At 37.3% G+C, this 16308-nt stretch overlaps 1 protein-coding gene across 2 annotated transcripts in view; it reads left to right on the forward strand.

The window, feature by feature from the left end:
* MSH3 (mutS homolog 3) overlaps positions 1-16308 on the forward strand; it is a 181445-nt gene that overhangs the window by 61702 nt on the left and 103435 nt on the right. For both annotated transcript variants that reach the window (XM_055342287.1, XM_055342288.1), the window contains 2 exons: positions 5632-5716; positions 8271-8380. In XM_055342287.1, coding sequence (XP_055198262.1) covers positions 5632-5716; positions 8271-8380 — 195 coding nt within the window. The remainder of the gene's footprint in view (positions 1-5631; positions 5717-8270; positions 8381-16308) is intronic.

Consider the following 16308-nt stretch of genomic DNA (forward strand, 5'->3'; position numbering starts at 1 on the left):
GTCTCTCCAAAGAGTCAGTCATAATGTTTATCTCATTTATTTTTCTTCTCAAGAGAGTACAGTTCTGTGCTATCTGATGTCTAATATCTGGTAACAGTTTTTAAAAAATATAAATTTGTTCAGTTTCCTAATTGTCCTTTAACAATTAGAAAAGGATAATTCGGGACGCCTGGGTGGCATCTGCATTTGGTTCAGGGCTTGATCCCGGAGTTCCAGGATTGAGTCCCACATCAGGCTTCCTGAAGGGAGCCTGCTTCTCCCTCTGCCTGTGTCTCTGCCTCTCTCTCTCTCTCATGAATAAATAAGTAAAATCTTAAAAAAAAAATTTAAAAGAAAAAGGACAATTGATGCATTTAATGTTTAATGAATGAAAACAAAAGTCAGGAACCATAATTGGACATTACACATAAACAATAGAAGAAGGAGATAGATGTATGAGGTTCCAACAGCTATCACGAACAATGCCTGTGTTTTAAAACTTCCAGAAAATTAATTTCACTTAAAGTTAAAAACAGGAAAAGAACCAAATTCAGATTTTATAGAAAGTTATTATGAGAAGAAACAATAGGATCAGATAATGTCCTTACAGAAAATGAATGGATGCCAGAAAGATGTCCACAAATGGAATAAAAACTATACTACTTCAAAATGAGCTAAAAGACATTAAGAAAATGATACTGGGCAAGCAAGAACAAATGAGAATGAGGAATAGGAAAGCTTTGAAATGAGATGGTAGGATTGAAGAATGAACTGTGTATTTAAGAAGATTAATTTAGAGATGAGTAAAGGTCAAGAAGGAATAATTGAATAAACATAGCACATATACTTTAAGATAACTAGAATTTGAATAGACGTGCAAAAAAACAAAAAACAAAAACAAAATGGTTAACATAGCAGACCTGATGAGACAAGTAGAAAGATCTACTTGCGGGCAGCCCGGGTGGCTCAGTGGTTTGGCGCCGCTTTCAGCCCAGGGCCTGGTCCTGGAGACCTGGGATCGAGTCCTGCGTCGGGCTCCCTACATGGAGCTTGCTTCTCCCTCTGCCTGTGTCTCTGCCTCTCTCTCTGTATCTCTCATGAATAAATAAATAATCTTTAAAAAAAAAAAAAAAGAAAGATCTCCTTGCAAGCTTGACCTTTGGCATCTGGGAAAATTCACAACATTCTCTGATAAGAATGGCTCACTGTCTCTAAACTTTGCAAAGAACATGATTTATTGCTAACTACTTGCTTGTTTCTGGGAGCTAGAATTTTGATACACATAAGGGAGAAGATGCCTGTGTGACCAGCTTCCAGTATAAACTCTAGGTGCTAAGTCTCTAATGAGCTTCTCTGGTGGACATTTCACATGTGTCATCACAACTCGCTGCTGGGGAAATTAAACATACATACCCTGTAGTAACTCCACCGGGAGAGGACTCTTGGAAGCTTGCCTTTAGTTTCTCTAGACTTTGCCATGTGTCTCTTTTCCTTTTTCTGATTTCCTTTGTATTCTTTCAGTGTAATAAATCATAGCTCTGAGTACAGAATCCTGTGTATCCTCCTAGAGAGTCACTTGGGGACTCAATTATATACCTTTGTTATTATTTTCCTCTCTAATGCTTAGCAGCTTTTAGGAATGTAAAGATGGTCATTTGGTTTAATTACAAATCAATTAGAAGTGAATCTACAATAAAACTGAAGTCTCCTCAGAAATAGTTTATAACCCATAAGTTAAGCTGACCATGAAAAGGTTAGACAGATGGTGAATATCTGAATTCTGAAAACTGTATGTAGAGAACTATTTTCCACCATTGATTTCATATGTGTAGTTTTTTTTTTTTTTCTCAACCTTCAAATTGTATTTACCTGAGATCTTTGTAGGAGGTTGGTCTTTTAGGTAAGATCACCTTTAACGGCCTCTGTCTAAATCAGAAAGATTGGTTTTCATTTTTTTAGAAAACTAGGGTAGGAATGATATAGCATCTTAAATTTCTTCAGCAAGTTTTCAGCAAGGACATTTCCCTCCCATTGTAAAACCTGGGGGAGGGAGGGGAAGTGTCTTTTGTATTTTTTGTTGTCTGAAATGTATCTTTTAAAGATTTTATTTATTCATGAGAGGTACACACAGAGAGAGGCAGAGACACAGGTAGAGGGAGAAGCAGGCTCCCTGCAAGGAGCCCAATGTGGGACTTGATCCCGGATCACACCCTGAGCAGAAGGCAGATGCTCAACCGCTGAGCCACCCAGGCATCCCTTTCACATTTCAATCCCTATTTGTAGGATTTTTATCCAGGTTCACACAGCATGAATTCTAGCCAGGCATTGTTTATGAGGTTCATTTCAAAGCATAGGAAATTTTTTTTTTCAAAAGGATAAATAATTTAGAGTTGCTTGAGTATTTCATATCAGTGATCATATACTGTTGAATTCCTAAGGATGCTGCCAGTTACAACCCTGAGTTCAAAAAAACATATAATTCCTAATGGAAACAGACACTGACAGAAGGAAATTTCTTTTGTATTTGGGAAGAAGAGTCCCAGTTCCAGAATACATTATCAACCAAGCATAGGGGAAACCCAAAAGCATATTTAGTTCTTATGTTGCTTGATAATTATTGTTCCATAGGAATCATTCCAGTTTAATTCTGCCCATTGGTTAATCTCTTATTAAAATCAATGCAGATGTCAGTTTTAAGTAAACTCTTTGCTTCTCACTATATCTACTTTGAGATCTAGGGGACTTGTTCAATAAAGGAAAAGAAGTAAAATCAAACTATATGCACAGCTTATGAATACTGTTAATAAAGGAACCTGTACTTTTTCTCTGAAGGTCTAGTTTTGTGAGCTAACTTAAGACAATTTGATTCTTCAGTTTTTTGGGTTCTTTTTGGTATTGTAGATATCCAGTAATTGTATTGCGTAGAAATATAGGTGCGGGCTCTAAGACTCCTCCAGTGCTCTCTATACTAGGGTGTGTGTTAGTCCAAACCATATTCTGTCACAATATACGTTTTAGCAAGCAGGCACAAAAGCAGTCCTGTTACCCCTTCTGTAATGCTCCATGAAATTCCAATTCTTTTTAATGTTCTGATTGCGCCTTGCTTCAGAGGTTCATTTGAGGCACGGTAGGAGCAGGATTTCACTTTTAGTTGGAGTTAGGTGACAAAACTCTCAACTAAGTGGTGGAGCAAGGATGCTTTGAGAATCCTAAACCTAAGACCCCACTCCTCAGCATATGGACTGTTGGGTTTATTAGTTCTTTTGAGGGTGAAGCACACTGAACAGTACTTCTGGATAGTCCACAGATCTTAATGCCACTTCTTTATGTTACAGCTTTGCTGTTCTTGGGAGATGAAGACAACTAGCTGAGATGTTTTTAGAAAAGCCTGTTGGATTATGGGTTCTTGATGAGTCTTCCTCTCAAACCAAATGAGCATCCCTGTAGAGTCTGTGTTTGATTAACATACTCATGTGTTAATCCCAGCTAGAGTAGTAGGTTCAACCTAACTGTTAGGAACAGGAGAAGGAAATGACTTTTATCTAACATATGGGAACTGGCTAGATATCAACTCAAGTCCAGGCTGTCAACTCTTCCAGCTTGGATCTTTGACCATAAAGGTGTGGGAACACCTGTCATCTACAGCAAATCACTGCCTAAATGTTTCTTTTTCTTTCTTTTCTTTTCTTTTCTTTTTTTTTCTTTTTCTTTTTCTCTTTCTCTTTCTTTTCTCTTTTCCTTCCTTCCTTCCTTCCTTCCTTCCTTCCTTCCTTCCTTCCTTCCTTCCTTCCTTCTTTCCTTCCTTTCCTTTCCTCCTTTCTTTTCTTTCTTCCTTTCTTTTCTTTCTTTCTTCTCTCTTTTCTTTTCTTCTCTCTTTTCTTTTCTTTTCTTTTCTTTTTTCTTTTCTCTTTTCTTTTCTTTTCTTTTCTTTTTTCTTTTCTTTTCTTTTCTTTTCTTTTCTTTTCTTTTCTTTTCTTTTCTTTTCTTTTCTTTTCTTTTCTTTTCTTTTCTTTTCTTTCATTTATTCATGAAAGACACAGAGAGAGACAGGCAGAGACAGGCAGAGGGAGAAGCAGGCTCCATGCAGGGATCCCGATGTAGGACTCGATCCTGGGACTCCAGGACCATGGATGGCACCTGGTCCGAAGGCAGGTGCCAAACCACTGAGCTACCCAGGGATTTCTAAATGTTTCTTCCTGAAAATAACATTTTACATTTTATTGTCCCTGGGTTGTTTTACAGACATTTCTGTGTTTGAGGACTCAAAGGAAACCAACCAGCCAATCCATAGTGGCTTCTCCATAGGAAGATGGCAGACATTTGTTGAGCATCTGTGTTCTGCTAGGCTTAGCAGGTGCTGCAAGATGTATGACATAAGTAACTCCTGACTTTAAGGAGCTTAGATCCATTAATGAAGATTCCAGAAGAACATGAAATTGCTGTAATACAAAGCATATTAAGTTAACTGCTATAAGAAGGAGTAAAAGAGCTACACACACCTGCTGTCAGTCAGTGTTGGAGTTGCTTCCTTCTAAAAATCATTAACAAGTTATCACAGAAACTAGGTCAAACTTGTCAGAGAAATCCTGCTGCTAACAGTTCTCGCTAGGCAATATTCCTAATATGCTATAAGGTATTTCTTTTTCAGGGCTCTGGAGCTTTAGTTGGGGGAATCATCTAGAAGTGAAGGCATCTCTCAGCACTGGCTCTGATTTTAGGCTTTAGAATCCTGGATAAAGGCTTGTTTCCATAACTGGTTTGGGAACCTGAATTTTATTTAAATCTTATCACAGCCATGTGATAAGTGTAGTAAGTTTATAATGCAAACCTTTATGCTTTTCCTCCAAATTGTTTAGTGACTTGGCATTATTTTTCTTGCCTTTAAAAATAAGCTATAAATCTGTCAGTGCTGTTGATATAAACATAAAGGAAATTGAATTACTATATTAGTCATTGATTACTTCTTAACATGAAAGATTGCTAAGGATAAAATTGGAATTTTGCGTACACTTAGTAATCCTCACAAGTCAGTACTCAAGTCTGTTTGAAATTTATTGAACTTAAGTCTCATTTGGGATAGTTGTAGGGACATAAGACTGAAATCTTTGAGCTTAAGGAAATAATTTTTTTCTAGTTTTTCAGTTTTATACTCCACTGAAATGTTAGTTCCATTAGTGTGTGTTGTTAATTATAGAGTAAATACCATTTGTTGTACATATCAGAATGTTGATTAAAAGCTGTTAAAGTAAGGTTTATCAAGATGATCTCATGCTAAAGAATAAGGAGGACGTTTTAAAATATCTTGACATATCTTTCTAGCTAATTGCATAGCTTTTCCTGAAGATATCACTACATGCTCTGCTGATGATAAGACTATGTTTGGTTCTCTTCCTGGAAATGTAAAAGATGTTGGTACCATTTACTTCCTTGTGCTTGTTTATGGTGCAAGACAACTATCCTTTCGCATCAGTCTGTTTAATGGCACCAGCATCAATGGAAGACAGCATCCCAGTGAATACTTATTTTGCTCCTTTTGATTTGATTTTCTTTCAGATAACTCATTTTTGTCATAATGATATTGGAATATTTAGTTTTAGTTTTTAAAATTTCTTTATGCACTTATATCATGGCTAACATTTCATTCTTTTACAGGAATTTTAAGCAATTTTCTGGTGAAATGGAATTTATGACAATTAATGGAACAACATTAAGGAATCTTGAAATCCTACAGAATCAGGTCAGGTAAACATAAAGGCTAATCAAGTCAAATGGTTTTGAAAAAAAAATTGGAATAAGGTGGCATTCTGTTCTTAAGAGTGCAGGTGAGAATAAGAATGTGGTCTTTAACTGATCACTCTGCCTGTCATCTGTTTATTAATTGATAACTGCGGGACCCATTTTTTTTGAGACTCAAAGATATGAAATACTTCCTGGGTGTTATTTTGGTAACTCTGGAGCTGTCCTTCTTAATTATTGAAGTGACATGCCCATGCTGATAATTTCTGTATCAAATATTTCTTTGGAAAGGCATTATCTTTGAAAATTAATGTAAAGTAGATTTTTTGTCTGCTTGATAATATTTTTTCTGTATACCTTTAACTTTTCACTGAAATGTCTTCAGTCTTATTGTCCAGCATATAAAACAAATTACTGTTATGTTGAGTTAGATTGTAAGATTAATAAATTTTGTTTCACAAACTTCCATCATTATTTGCTTTTTATTGATGAATTAGGAAGATAATGGAGACATTAAATTGATGGCTTTTATTTATTATCACTTAAAAATAAGATACTATTTAATGTTCATAACATAAAGTCATAGAAATAAAAAGCAGTTCCAGACCATTTGATAAGTAGTTGAAAAGCTGAATCATCTGAATTAAATGATTTAAAGCTCTTCGGAAATATTTATTACTTCTGTGAATTAAAATAAATCCTGAATTTATTCTCCTGACACCTAGATTTGTATATTACTAACAAGTTTCTCTTATTTAATTTCTCTTTCTTCCAAGCTATCCTGGTGTACTGGAGTCAGCCTTACTTTCATTCTGTAATGAATGAAATTCATTACTTACTTTCATTTTTATCTTGTCATTACATTATCTGGAAGTTGAGAATTTTTCCCACAAATCTTTCTTCTCATAAACTCTCTATGTGTTCCCCAATCGGAAGTAAGTAATAGGAAGAAAAAGACATTTCTTTTTTTTAAATATTCATTTATTTATTCTCAAGAGACACAGAGAGAGGGGCAGAGACATAGGCAGAGGGAGAAGCAGGCTCTCTGCAGGGAGCCCAATGTGGGACTCAATCCAGGGACTCTCCAGGATCATGCCCTAAGCTGAAGGCAGACGCTCAACCGCTGAGCCACCCAGGCATCCCAAGAAAAGGACATTTCTTGGATGAAGAAGAGCTCATAGTCAGACTCTGAAGACACAGCTCTGGCATTCCTAGCTTTCTTTATTCTGCTACATCTCTCCCGTTCAAATCCTACTGCTTTGTAGTCAGTTCTGAAAATAAATTCCAAAGGCAAAAATCATTTATAATTAAAATACCCTTCAAAGCTCTTTCATTATTACCAGGACTTGGACCATTATTAAAATAGAAGCTAAAAATTCACATCTTGGGCTTGTTTTTTTGCACTCTAGGTTGGCCTCTGTTACCATGGAACAATGGAAGGGGGTAATGGGGGCTGGGTATCAGGGAAAGCAAAGGAATAATAGAACTGTTTCTCTCCTACCCTCCCTCTCTTGTCTGAGCCTGGTTCTTCAGTGATGCAGGAAGTAACTGGAAAGTTATTCTCATCCACTGTCCTCTTCCTGGGACTCTTCACTGTGCTCAGGCCAGTGGGGCTCCTGTTTTGGAAGGAAGGGAGCCTTCTGTGACCTGTAGCTTCCATGTGTGCTCTGCTCTAAACTCCTAAGGCCTGGCAGCTGTTGTCATGCCTTTTATAGTTAATTTCTGCCAAGTGGCATCATGTGTTAATTATGAGTCATTTCCTCCATATTTGGACATAAGGACCCCAAGGGAGGGGACCATGTATTAATATGCTGTTGCCAGTCATACAATGGAGTACATAGGAGGTATTCTGTAAGTACCTGCTTGATGACTTGAGGGAAAAGGAAAAAGTTAAAAATACTTAGGTAAAAACAAGTTTATGTTCCAAATAAGATTTCAGCCTATTGACTTTTTTGTAATACAATGAAATCTTGGTTAAAATTAACTAACATCTCTAGTTAATTATAAATTTTCTTTTAGTTCAACTTTGAAGTAGCAAAGCATAGATTGATAATTTTTTACTAAGGATTTAATAAAGCTGACTAAAATAAAATATTTCCAGGGTGAATTGCTAGAGTGCAGTTCCGTTTCAGTTCCATCCCCATCTGGTACATTCTACCCGTTGAGTGTTTTCATGGGAGCATCAGTGCTTAGAACTCTGAGGCTCTGGAGGATACTGAATTGCCAAAGGAAATTAAATGATCCTTGCTGTACTTCCCAAGGCAGAAGATGCTTAGGATGAACGTATATTGTAAAAGATTTCTGAATATTCTTAGTTAACCAAATCTACACATAGACAACCCCTTTTCAGTGCAGATATCAATACATGTGTGTTCACATGTACATGCATTTTTGTCAGACATTTAATGAACAGCTACTATGAGCCATACTTTATGATAAGCATGTGTAACATTTAAAATTGGGGTATAATGAATAATTAAGGCACATGAGCAACTAGCAATTTTGGTTCAAATACAATGTCTAGTTAATAAAACTTTTCTTCTGTTTTTTCTTAGACTGACATGAAAACCAAAGGAAGTTTACTTTGGGTTTTAGACCATACTAAAACTTCATTTGGGAGACGGAAGTTAAAAAAGTGGGTGGTCCAGCCACTCCTTAAACTAAGGTAAAGGGGATTCTTTTTTATGTGTTTCATCTGAAATTATATAAAGTTGTGAAATGTATTTTAGTCTCCTTAAAACTAAGGTTACATAGTTAATAGGAACAGAATTTTAGGGCACCGAGGTGGCTGAATGAAAGAAGCAGTGATTCTTGGTCTCAGGGTGGTGAGTTTGAGTTCCATGTTGGGTGTAGAGATTTCTAAAAACAAATAAATAAACTTAAGAATAAAAAAGAACAGTTTTAAATTGGAGAAGATTTTATTTGTACCTGGCAATACACTAATATTTTGGGGATAGTTTCCTTGTCCCCAAGAATGAGTCTGCTTGCAGATTGGAAGACATGGGTTGTGTCCAGGGCAGGTGAGTTATCCAGTTAGTTTGGGTCATCAGTAGCATAAGAGAGTGGGGAGTAGGGAGCTCAAAAGTTGGGGCACTGCCTTTCATAGAGGGCTTTAAATGCTAGCCTGAGTTGGTAGCCAAGGGAAGTTAATTCAATAATTCTGAGCATGGGAGTGATAGGATCAGAGCTGGGCTTGTGTGTGGGAGGGAACAAAGTGGTAGTGGGGTGGGCAAATTAGCAAGTTCCTTGGAGAGGTTCTGAGGGACCTGAGCTAAAGCAAGTAGAGATCTGAAAGAGGTCAGAAGGGAGATGTTTGGGAAAGTAGATGAGTATACTTGGAGCACCTTCGGGGAAGGCAGCTGAATCTAGTGCCTAAAACACAGCTGTTTCCAAGTTTGTCTGCCCCTTGCAGTCCCTTGGGAAGCTTGGAAGATACTGATGCCCTTGTCTAAACCCCTAGAGAGTGTAATCTATCTCCACTGTGGCCTGGAAATTGGAGTTTTTGATGCTCTCCAGATGATTCTGATATGCATATGAATTTGGAGACTCTGACCTAGAATGGTGCTTGTCAGTATGAGCCCCTTTAATGTGAAGGCTGTATTATAGCATTCTTACTATATACTGCTTTTTCTTACTCAAAATCATCCTTTGAGGTAGGTCTTTGAGAAGAGTAAGCAGATTCAGAGCTTCAATAACTTGCTCAGTGTTTCACAGCTGGTAGAGCCCAGATTTAAAAACAGCATTGACTCTAGAGTAGAGCAGGCACTTAGATTATTTTCTGAATGACTTCCTAAATAGAGTGGTGAGCATGGTGTGGTGGTACAACTGCTATGTGTCAGCTCTGTCAACTGAGTGAGTCGGCCCACCGAGTGTTTGAGTCTCGTGTCCTGTCCCATGTGCCTGCCTTCCCATGCCATGTTCTCCTCTTTGCAATGATAAACTGCCTCCTCACAGGGTTGCCGTAAGGAATAAGATGAGACGGAAACCCTAACTACCACTTTTGAGCTCTTTTTACAGGACAGGCACCATACTGGGCACCTTCTGTACATTGTAGCTTTTAAACTACAGAATAGTCTTGCTCTTGGCTGCATTTTACACTGAGCTTAGTACACAGTCATCTTTAGTAAAGGATAGCACATGTTGTTAGTAATAAGCTTTAAGACACTGTTAGGATGATGATCATTACCAAATCACTTTAAGATTTTAGTGGTTCACTCCAGTTTTTCTTCTTGACCATAAAGACCTTTGGGTGGGGAAACTGGGTAAAGAAGACATTCTGGAAGTGGAAATATGGTTGACCCTTGAACAACCCAAGTTTGAACTGTGTATAGGTCTACTCACAGGTGGATTTTTGCTGATACAGTACAGTACTGTAAATATATTTCCTTATGATTTTAACCTCTTCTTTCCTGTAACTTACTTTGTTATATGAATACAGTATACAATACATATATAAAAATACACAGTGTTTGGCTATCTTATCAGTTAGGCTTCTGGTCAACAGTAGGCTGTTAGTAGTTAAGTTTTTGGGGAGTTAAAAGTTATACTCCGATATTTGACTGTAGGTGGGGATGGCATCCCTAATCTGCACTTTGTTCAAGAGTTCACTGCGCCTACTTGATGCAGTACTGAAATGAGGTAAGAATGCCTTGTGGAGCAAAAGCAGACAAGATGTCTTTCTGCAAAAAGTGTAGAAAGCCATCTACCTAAGTATCCATAGCACTTCTTGTACTCTTATTTGCTTGGTTGAAATATTCAGCAGAAACAGTCAGTAGAGACTTTTTCATGTAAATTAAAATTTTTATTTCTGTTAATTTTTTTTCTATTACCAGGATTAATTGGAGATAAACTCAGTAGACCATATTGTATGTTCTGTAGGAGCTGAATCATATATCTTTTGGTATCATACTTTCCCAGAAAGGGCAAAAGAAAATATGCCTGTGTTGAACACTGATGCTTTTCAAGTATCAACTTGAAAACTCTAGACCATCCTAACACAGAGCTGATAACAAACACATAAAACTTTTTCCTTTGCCCCTTTAATTTTAGATCATAATTTTAAAACTTTTATCTTTCTAATCTACTAAAATTTATTTCAAAAAGAATTTGTTAAATCTTAATGGCACTTGCAACCTATTCCAAATACCTAGAGAAAGTTGTCAGCTGATTAGTCAATGGTTCAGCTGTATGTTTATAATTGTTGATGCTAACTTGGGGCTCATGCAAATCACAGATCACATCAATGTGGTTATCCAGGCTATATTCTGTCTTAAATGTTGGCAGCCAAAAGTTCGTTTAGAGTCTGGTTTTCTTCTGTAGTGAGATCTTAGAACAGAAAAAAATGGTGACAAGGTATTTATTTAGCAAGATAAGGTTAATCTCCCAAAGTTCTCCAAGAGCCCATTATTTGTCAGTTACCCACGAATTTTCTTAAATCCTTAAAGTTTTTTTTTTTTTTTTCCAGCCCATTTTAGTTCCTGGGGCAGTCACACAGTTCATAAATCCAGGACCAACTTTCTTAAGTTTCAGAAGATTTTTAACTCCTGTTACTTTTTTTTTTTTTTTTTTGGTATAAAATGGTCTCTTTGGTGTAGAATTTTACTAGTGACTTTTAGAAAAGATAAATGGCTTTTACCCTATATATACTGACTGAGTCAAAGAATTTACTTAGATTATTGAGACTGGATTTTACTTTGTTGAAACCAAATTAGCTTCCCCCCCCTTTTGTTGTTTATTTTATTTTTTGAGAGGCGGAAAGCCATTTTATTTTTCTATAATTTTAAAAATTCAAGTATAATTAACATACAATGTTATAGTAGTTTCAGGTGTACAATGTAGTGAATCAGCAATTCTATGCCTTACTCAGTGCTCATTATGATTAGTATAGTCTTACTCCTCATCACCTATTTTACCCATCTCCTCACCCACTTCCCCTCTGGCAATTATAAGTTTGTTCTCTGTATTTAAGAGTTTGTTTTTTATAAATTGGTTATGCTTTCTTATGTGTTGTGATCTCTACTTTTTATCAGTTCTCCAGTTTTAGGCAAGGTGATTCTTCAGTGTAGTTTTCTGGCTTCTTCTTATAAATGCATGTCACATTGGCCAGTCATTAGTCCTAAGACCTTTTAAAATTATATTATTTTGAATTCATGCTTTTGAGGTTCCATCTTTGAATTTCTTCTGTTGCTTTGAGTTGATAAGATCTTGTCAATTTTATATATAAACACCATATGTTCTTTGTTGGTTTTGTCAAAAAGCCCTAAAACACAAATTCTGCTTGTTAATATTGAAAGAGGGGGAAAAAGAAAACTTTGGGAAGTATGGGATGAATCTCTAAAATTTTGTTTTAGGGATGCCTTGGGTGGCTCAGTGGTTGAGCATCTATCTGCCTTCAGCTCAGGGCTGATCCCGGGGTTCTGGGATCGAGTCCCACATCGGGCTCCCTGCATGGAGCCTGCTTCTCCCTCAGCCTATGTCTCTGCCTCTCTCTGTGTGTCTGTCATGAATAAATAAATAAAATCTTTAAAAAAAAAATTAAATTTTGTTTTAGGCAAAATAGTAATTTCCAAGGCAGATTTGTTCATCCAGAAGAAGGATTCAAGATTTGGTAGCATAGTCTGTGTCTTAAAATATTAAACAAAAATAAGTTGTGGATTTCCTTTGTATCTCTTCTGTCTGCACCTTAAATGTTGATGTTACCCAGAGCGCTCTCCTGGGACCTCTTCTTTCACTTTCAGCACTGCTTAGGATCTTATCTGGGGTCATGGTTGTTATAGCTCATATGCTGATGACTTTGTCACATTATCTCCAACAGCTCCATATTGGAGCTAGGATTGTCCATACTAGGACATCTCTGCCTCAGAAAATACTCAGTTTGAATGCTGAATGGAACAGATCGGAAACAAAGCATTTCCTTTAGTGAGAGAGCGATTTCTTGGAAATAAAGGTGTGTGTGTGTGTGTGTGTGTGTGTGTGTATCTTCATGCACACTTACATGTGTGTACACATACCACATACCCAGAGCAGGATATTATTACTCACAAAGCGGAATCTGGGAAATCAATTCCTTCCCTTCTAGTGATGGATTATTATTATTATTATTTTTTGGATTATTTTGTTCAACAGTGAAAACACTCGATTTCTGGCAAGAGGTAGTATTATATCACCTTGCCTTTTTGTAAAATCACTTTTTATGAAAGACAGCCAGATGAAAGCCTTTTCATGAAAGGCTTTTTGTGTTTTGAGGAAACTGAGTATCTCCATGCCTCTGGTGTTGCCCTTCTCTATTTCTGCTCTGCACTATGAATTGATTACTTTTTTAAAAATGCATATATGATTATGTTCCCTACAGTTTGCAGTTCTCACAGCACACTGAGGTGTCATTTATTTCTGGACCTTTGTACAATCTGTTTCCTTTGTCTAAAGTGGAAATTTGTACTCGTCTTTGTTTCCATTCTAGTTTGCTGCTTGTTTCTTCACAAGTTTTTTTTCTTTCTGTTTATCTCTAGGTATCCTTTAAATGTTGGTGTTTCAGAGACCTGAACTTTAGGAGCTGAGGTTTCTTTCTTCCCTAAACCTCCCCTCACTGCCTCTTCTCTTCTTACTATCTCTACCCTTACCACTAAGAACATATCTATTCCCATGACTCTAAATATCAAAATGTCAGTGATTCCCAAATCTGTATCTCTGGTCTTTGCTGTCCTATTCCCCGGGCTTAGATATTTCAGCTTAGATTCATAAGCACATAGATATATCACAGATAGCTCAAACTTCATGTATTTAGCCCTGTTCCCCCCTCCTGGTTTCCCTATTCTAGGAACTGCACTTCTACCGAAGAAGTTGCTTAGACCTGGAAGTTATCCTGGATGTTTCCTATTTGACAGCCATGCCCAATCTAATACTAAGTCCTGTTGCCTTTAGCTCTAAAATCAATCCAGAGTCTGTGCATGTCTTGTCATTTCCACCGCCATCACCTTGGTCTAAACTACGTTAGTTCTTACTTGGACAGCTGCAGTATCCTAACTGATCTCTTTTTCAGGATAAAGACTCCCCTGCCTTAAACTCTCCATTGGCTTTCCACTGTGCTTCAAATGAAGTTAAAATTTTTAAACATGGCTCTTCTGGTTGATTCTCTCTTGCATCCATGCATTCATCATCTTCTGGTCAGTCTGGCCTCTCTTTGGTTCCTGCACATCCCAAAGCTTTTTCTCATCCTGTGGTCTTCGCATTTGCTGAGCTCTCTACCTAGAATGTTTTTTTTTTTCTCTTCAGTCTCCACATGGCTGACTCCTTCTCTTTTAAGTCTCATCTTTAAAGTGTTACTTCTGAGAGATTTTTCTCTGACTGCCTAATCTAAATTATGTTCCTTGTGCCATTCTTTAATATCATATAGAGCTTAATATGATTGATATTTGTTTTTTCTGTTTAATATCCGTCTCTCACTAAATTGTGTGTTTTATTTATAACAAGCATTCGGTAAATATTTATTGAATGAATTATTAAAATAGGCATTCAACCCTTAACTCAGATATCTCCTTTGAGAAGTCCTCCTTTTTCTCCTTTCTTCTTCTGTAGTAAGTTAACTCCCCTGAATTTTGTTCAGCTCTTTACCCTTCCATCACCAACCCCCACAGAATGTGTCGGGGGCTCATAGTGCTTTGAATATAATAGATAATCAGGAAATTATGAACATATGAATCCATTTGAAAATTTTAGGGTTCTAAGTAGGTTTTGAAAATAAAGGCACACCTCTGTAAGAGAAATTTATTTTTCTAAGAAAAACTCCTTGATTTTAAAAGCACTGTAGAAGCAGTTTTCCTACATGTGATTCCTTGTTGTAGTGGAACAATTGCTTGGTCAGGAATGAAAACATTAACACTTAAAGTGGGAGAAGTGGTTTGGCAACATCTTGCATTCTTGTCAACTCTTAGTGGAATTAGAGTAAATAGAAATTACTTGGCATAAGTCATGCAACTTAGTAAGGAAACCAGGTTGCATCCTCCCACCTTAGGCATAGCTAGTTTTAAGTATCATGTAAAAGGTCTGACTCATAACTCTGAACACACCTGAATTGGAATTTGCTTAGAAATATTTGGGTATACTGTGATTTTCCTCTGACTCTTTAATGCCATTTCTGTGTAATTTGAATTCCATAATGGGTGATTTAGATAGTGCATTAGTTTGCTAGGAATAAAAAAGTATCACAAACTGGATAGCTCATTTGCTGTGCAGTTCTTTCTGAGTTCTCACAGGGAGAAGCTGTTCCATGCCTCACTCCTAGCTTGTGGTGGTTTGTTGGCAATCTTTGATATCACTTGGCTTGTAGATGCATCTCTCTTTTGTCTGCCTTCGCATTCACATGGTGTCTTCCTGTGTGCATATCTGTTCACATAACAACTTCTTCTTCTTCTTCTTTTTCTTCTTTCTTCTTCTTCTCTTCTTCTTTTCTTCTTCTTTCTTCTTCTTCACCGAGTAAAAGCAGGAGCAGGGAGGAGAGGGAGAGGGAGAGTGAGAAGCAGACTCCCTGCTGCAGGGAGCTGGAGGATGCAGGGTGGATTCTGGGTGGATTCGGGAACTCTAGGATCATGACCTGAGCCAAGGCAGACACTCAGCTGACTGAGCCACCCAGGTGCCCCTACATGACATTCTTTCAGTAAGGATGGAATTATATTGGATTAGGGGCCTGCCCTGTTCCAGTATAACCTTATCTTAACTAATTACGTCTACAGTTACCCTGTTTCCAGAGGAGTAGGAACTCCTATATTTTTTTGTTGACACAATTTATCCCATAACAGGTAAGCTCAATAGTTTCGTCTTTCCTCCTTTTGGCACAAGTAGATTGGATATATTCATCTCTTGGGTGGAAACAAGTGTTTTGATTATCATTGAAATGCATTACACATTCAACATCTGAAGTGACATTGTAAAGAATGATTGAATTATTTATTTATTTATTTATTTATTTATTTATTTGTTTGTTTATTTATTTATTTATTTATTATAGTCATAGAGAGAGAGAGGCAGAGACACAGGCAGAAGGAGAAGCAGGCTCCACGCACCGGGAGCCTGATGTGGGATTTGATCCCGGGCCTCCAGGATCGCGCCCTGGGCCAAAGGCAGGCGCCAAACCGCTGCGCCACCCAGGGATCCCCAAGAATGATTGAATTTTGTAAGTTGCAGACATTCTGCACTTTTGTGCCTGAAGTAAAGTACTCTGAAAAACCATCCATCTGTCTTACCTTTGAAAAGCATCCTGCTCTGTATCTGTCCGGGTTAAGGTATTTGTACAAAACGTTTGATTGATTTTAGGGAACAGAAAGTGACATTTATATGTTTAAAAAAAAAAAAAAGAGTAAGGAAAGTATTTGTGTAGAAAGAAGCAGAGGTCCAAATCTAAGGGTCGAGGAAAGAAAACTAGCCATGGTAAGGAGAAGGCTGAGGGCTGAGAGGTAAGATGTGTTACTCTGTAAATGGGTCCTGTGTGGGAGTGAGGAGAAAATGGCAGGGCAGAAAACTGATGTCTGACTGTGCTTTTTTTGAGCCTGTGATATGTCTGTATGTCTGTTAATTCTTCCAGCTATCCTTGGGGTTAGT

Source organism: Nyctereutes procyonoides, unplaced genomic scaffold (assembly GCF_905146905.1).
Source record: "Nyctereutes procyonoides isolate TBG_1078 unplaced genomic scaffold, NYPRO_anot_genome, whole genome shotgun sequence".
NCBI lineage: Eukaryota > Metazoa > Chordata > Mammalia > Carnivora > Canidae > Nyctereutes > Nyctereutes procyonoides.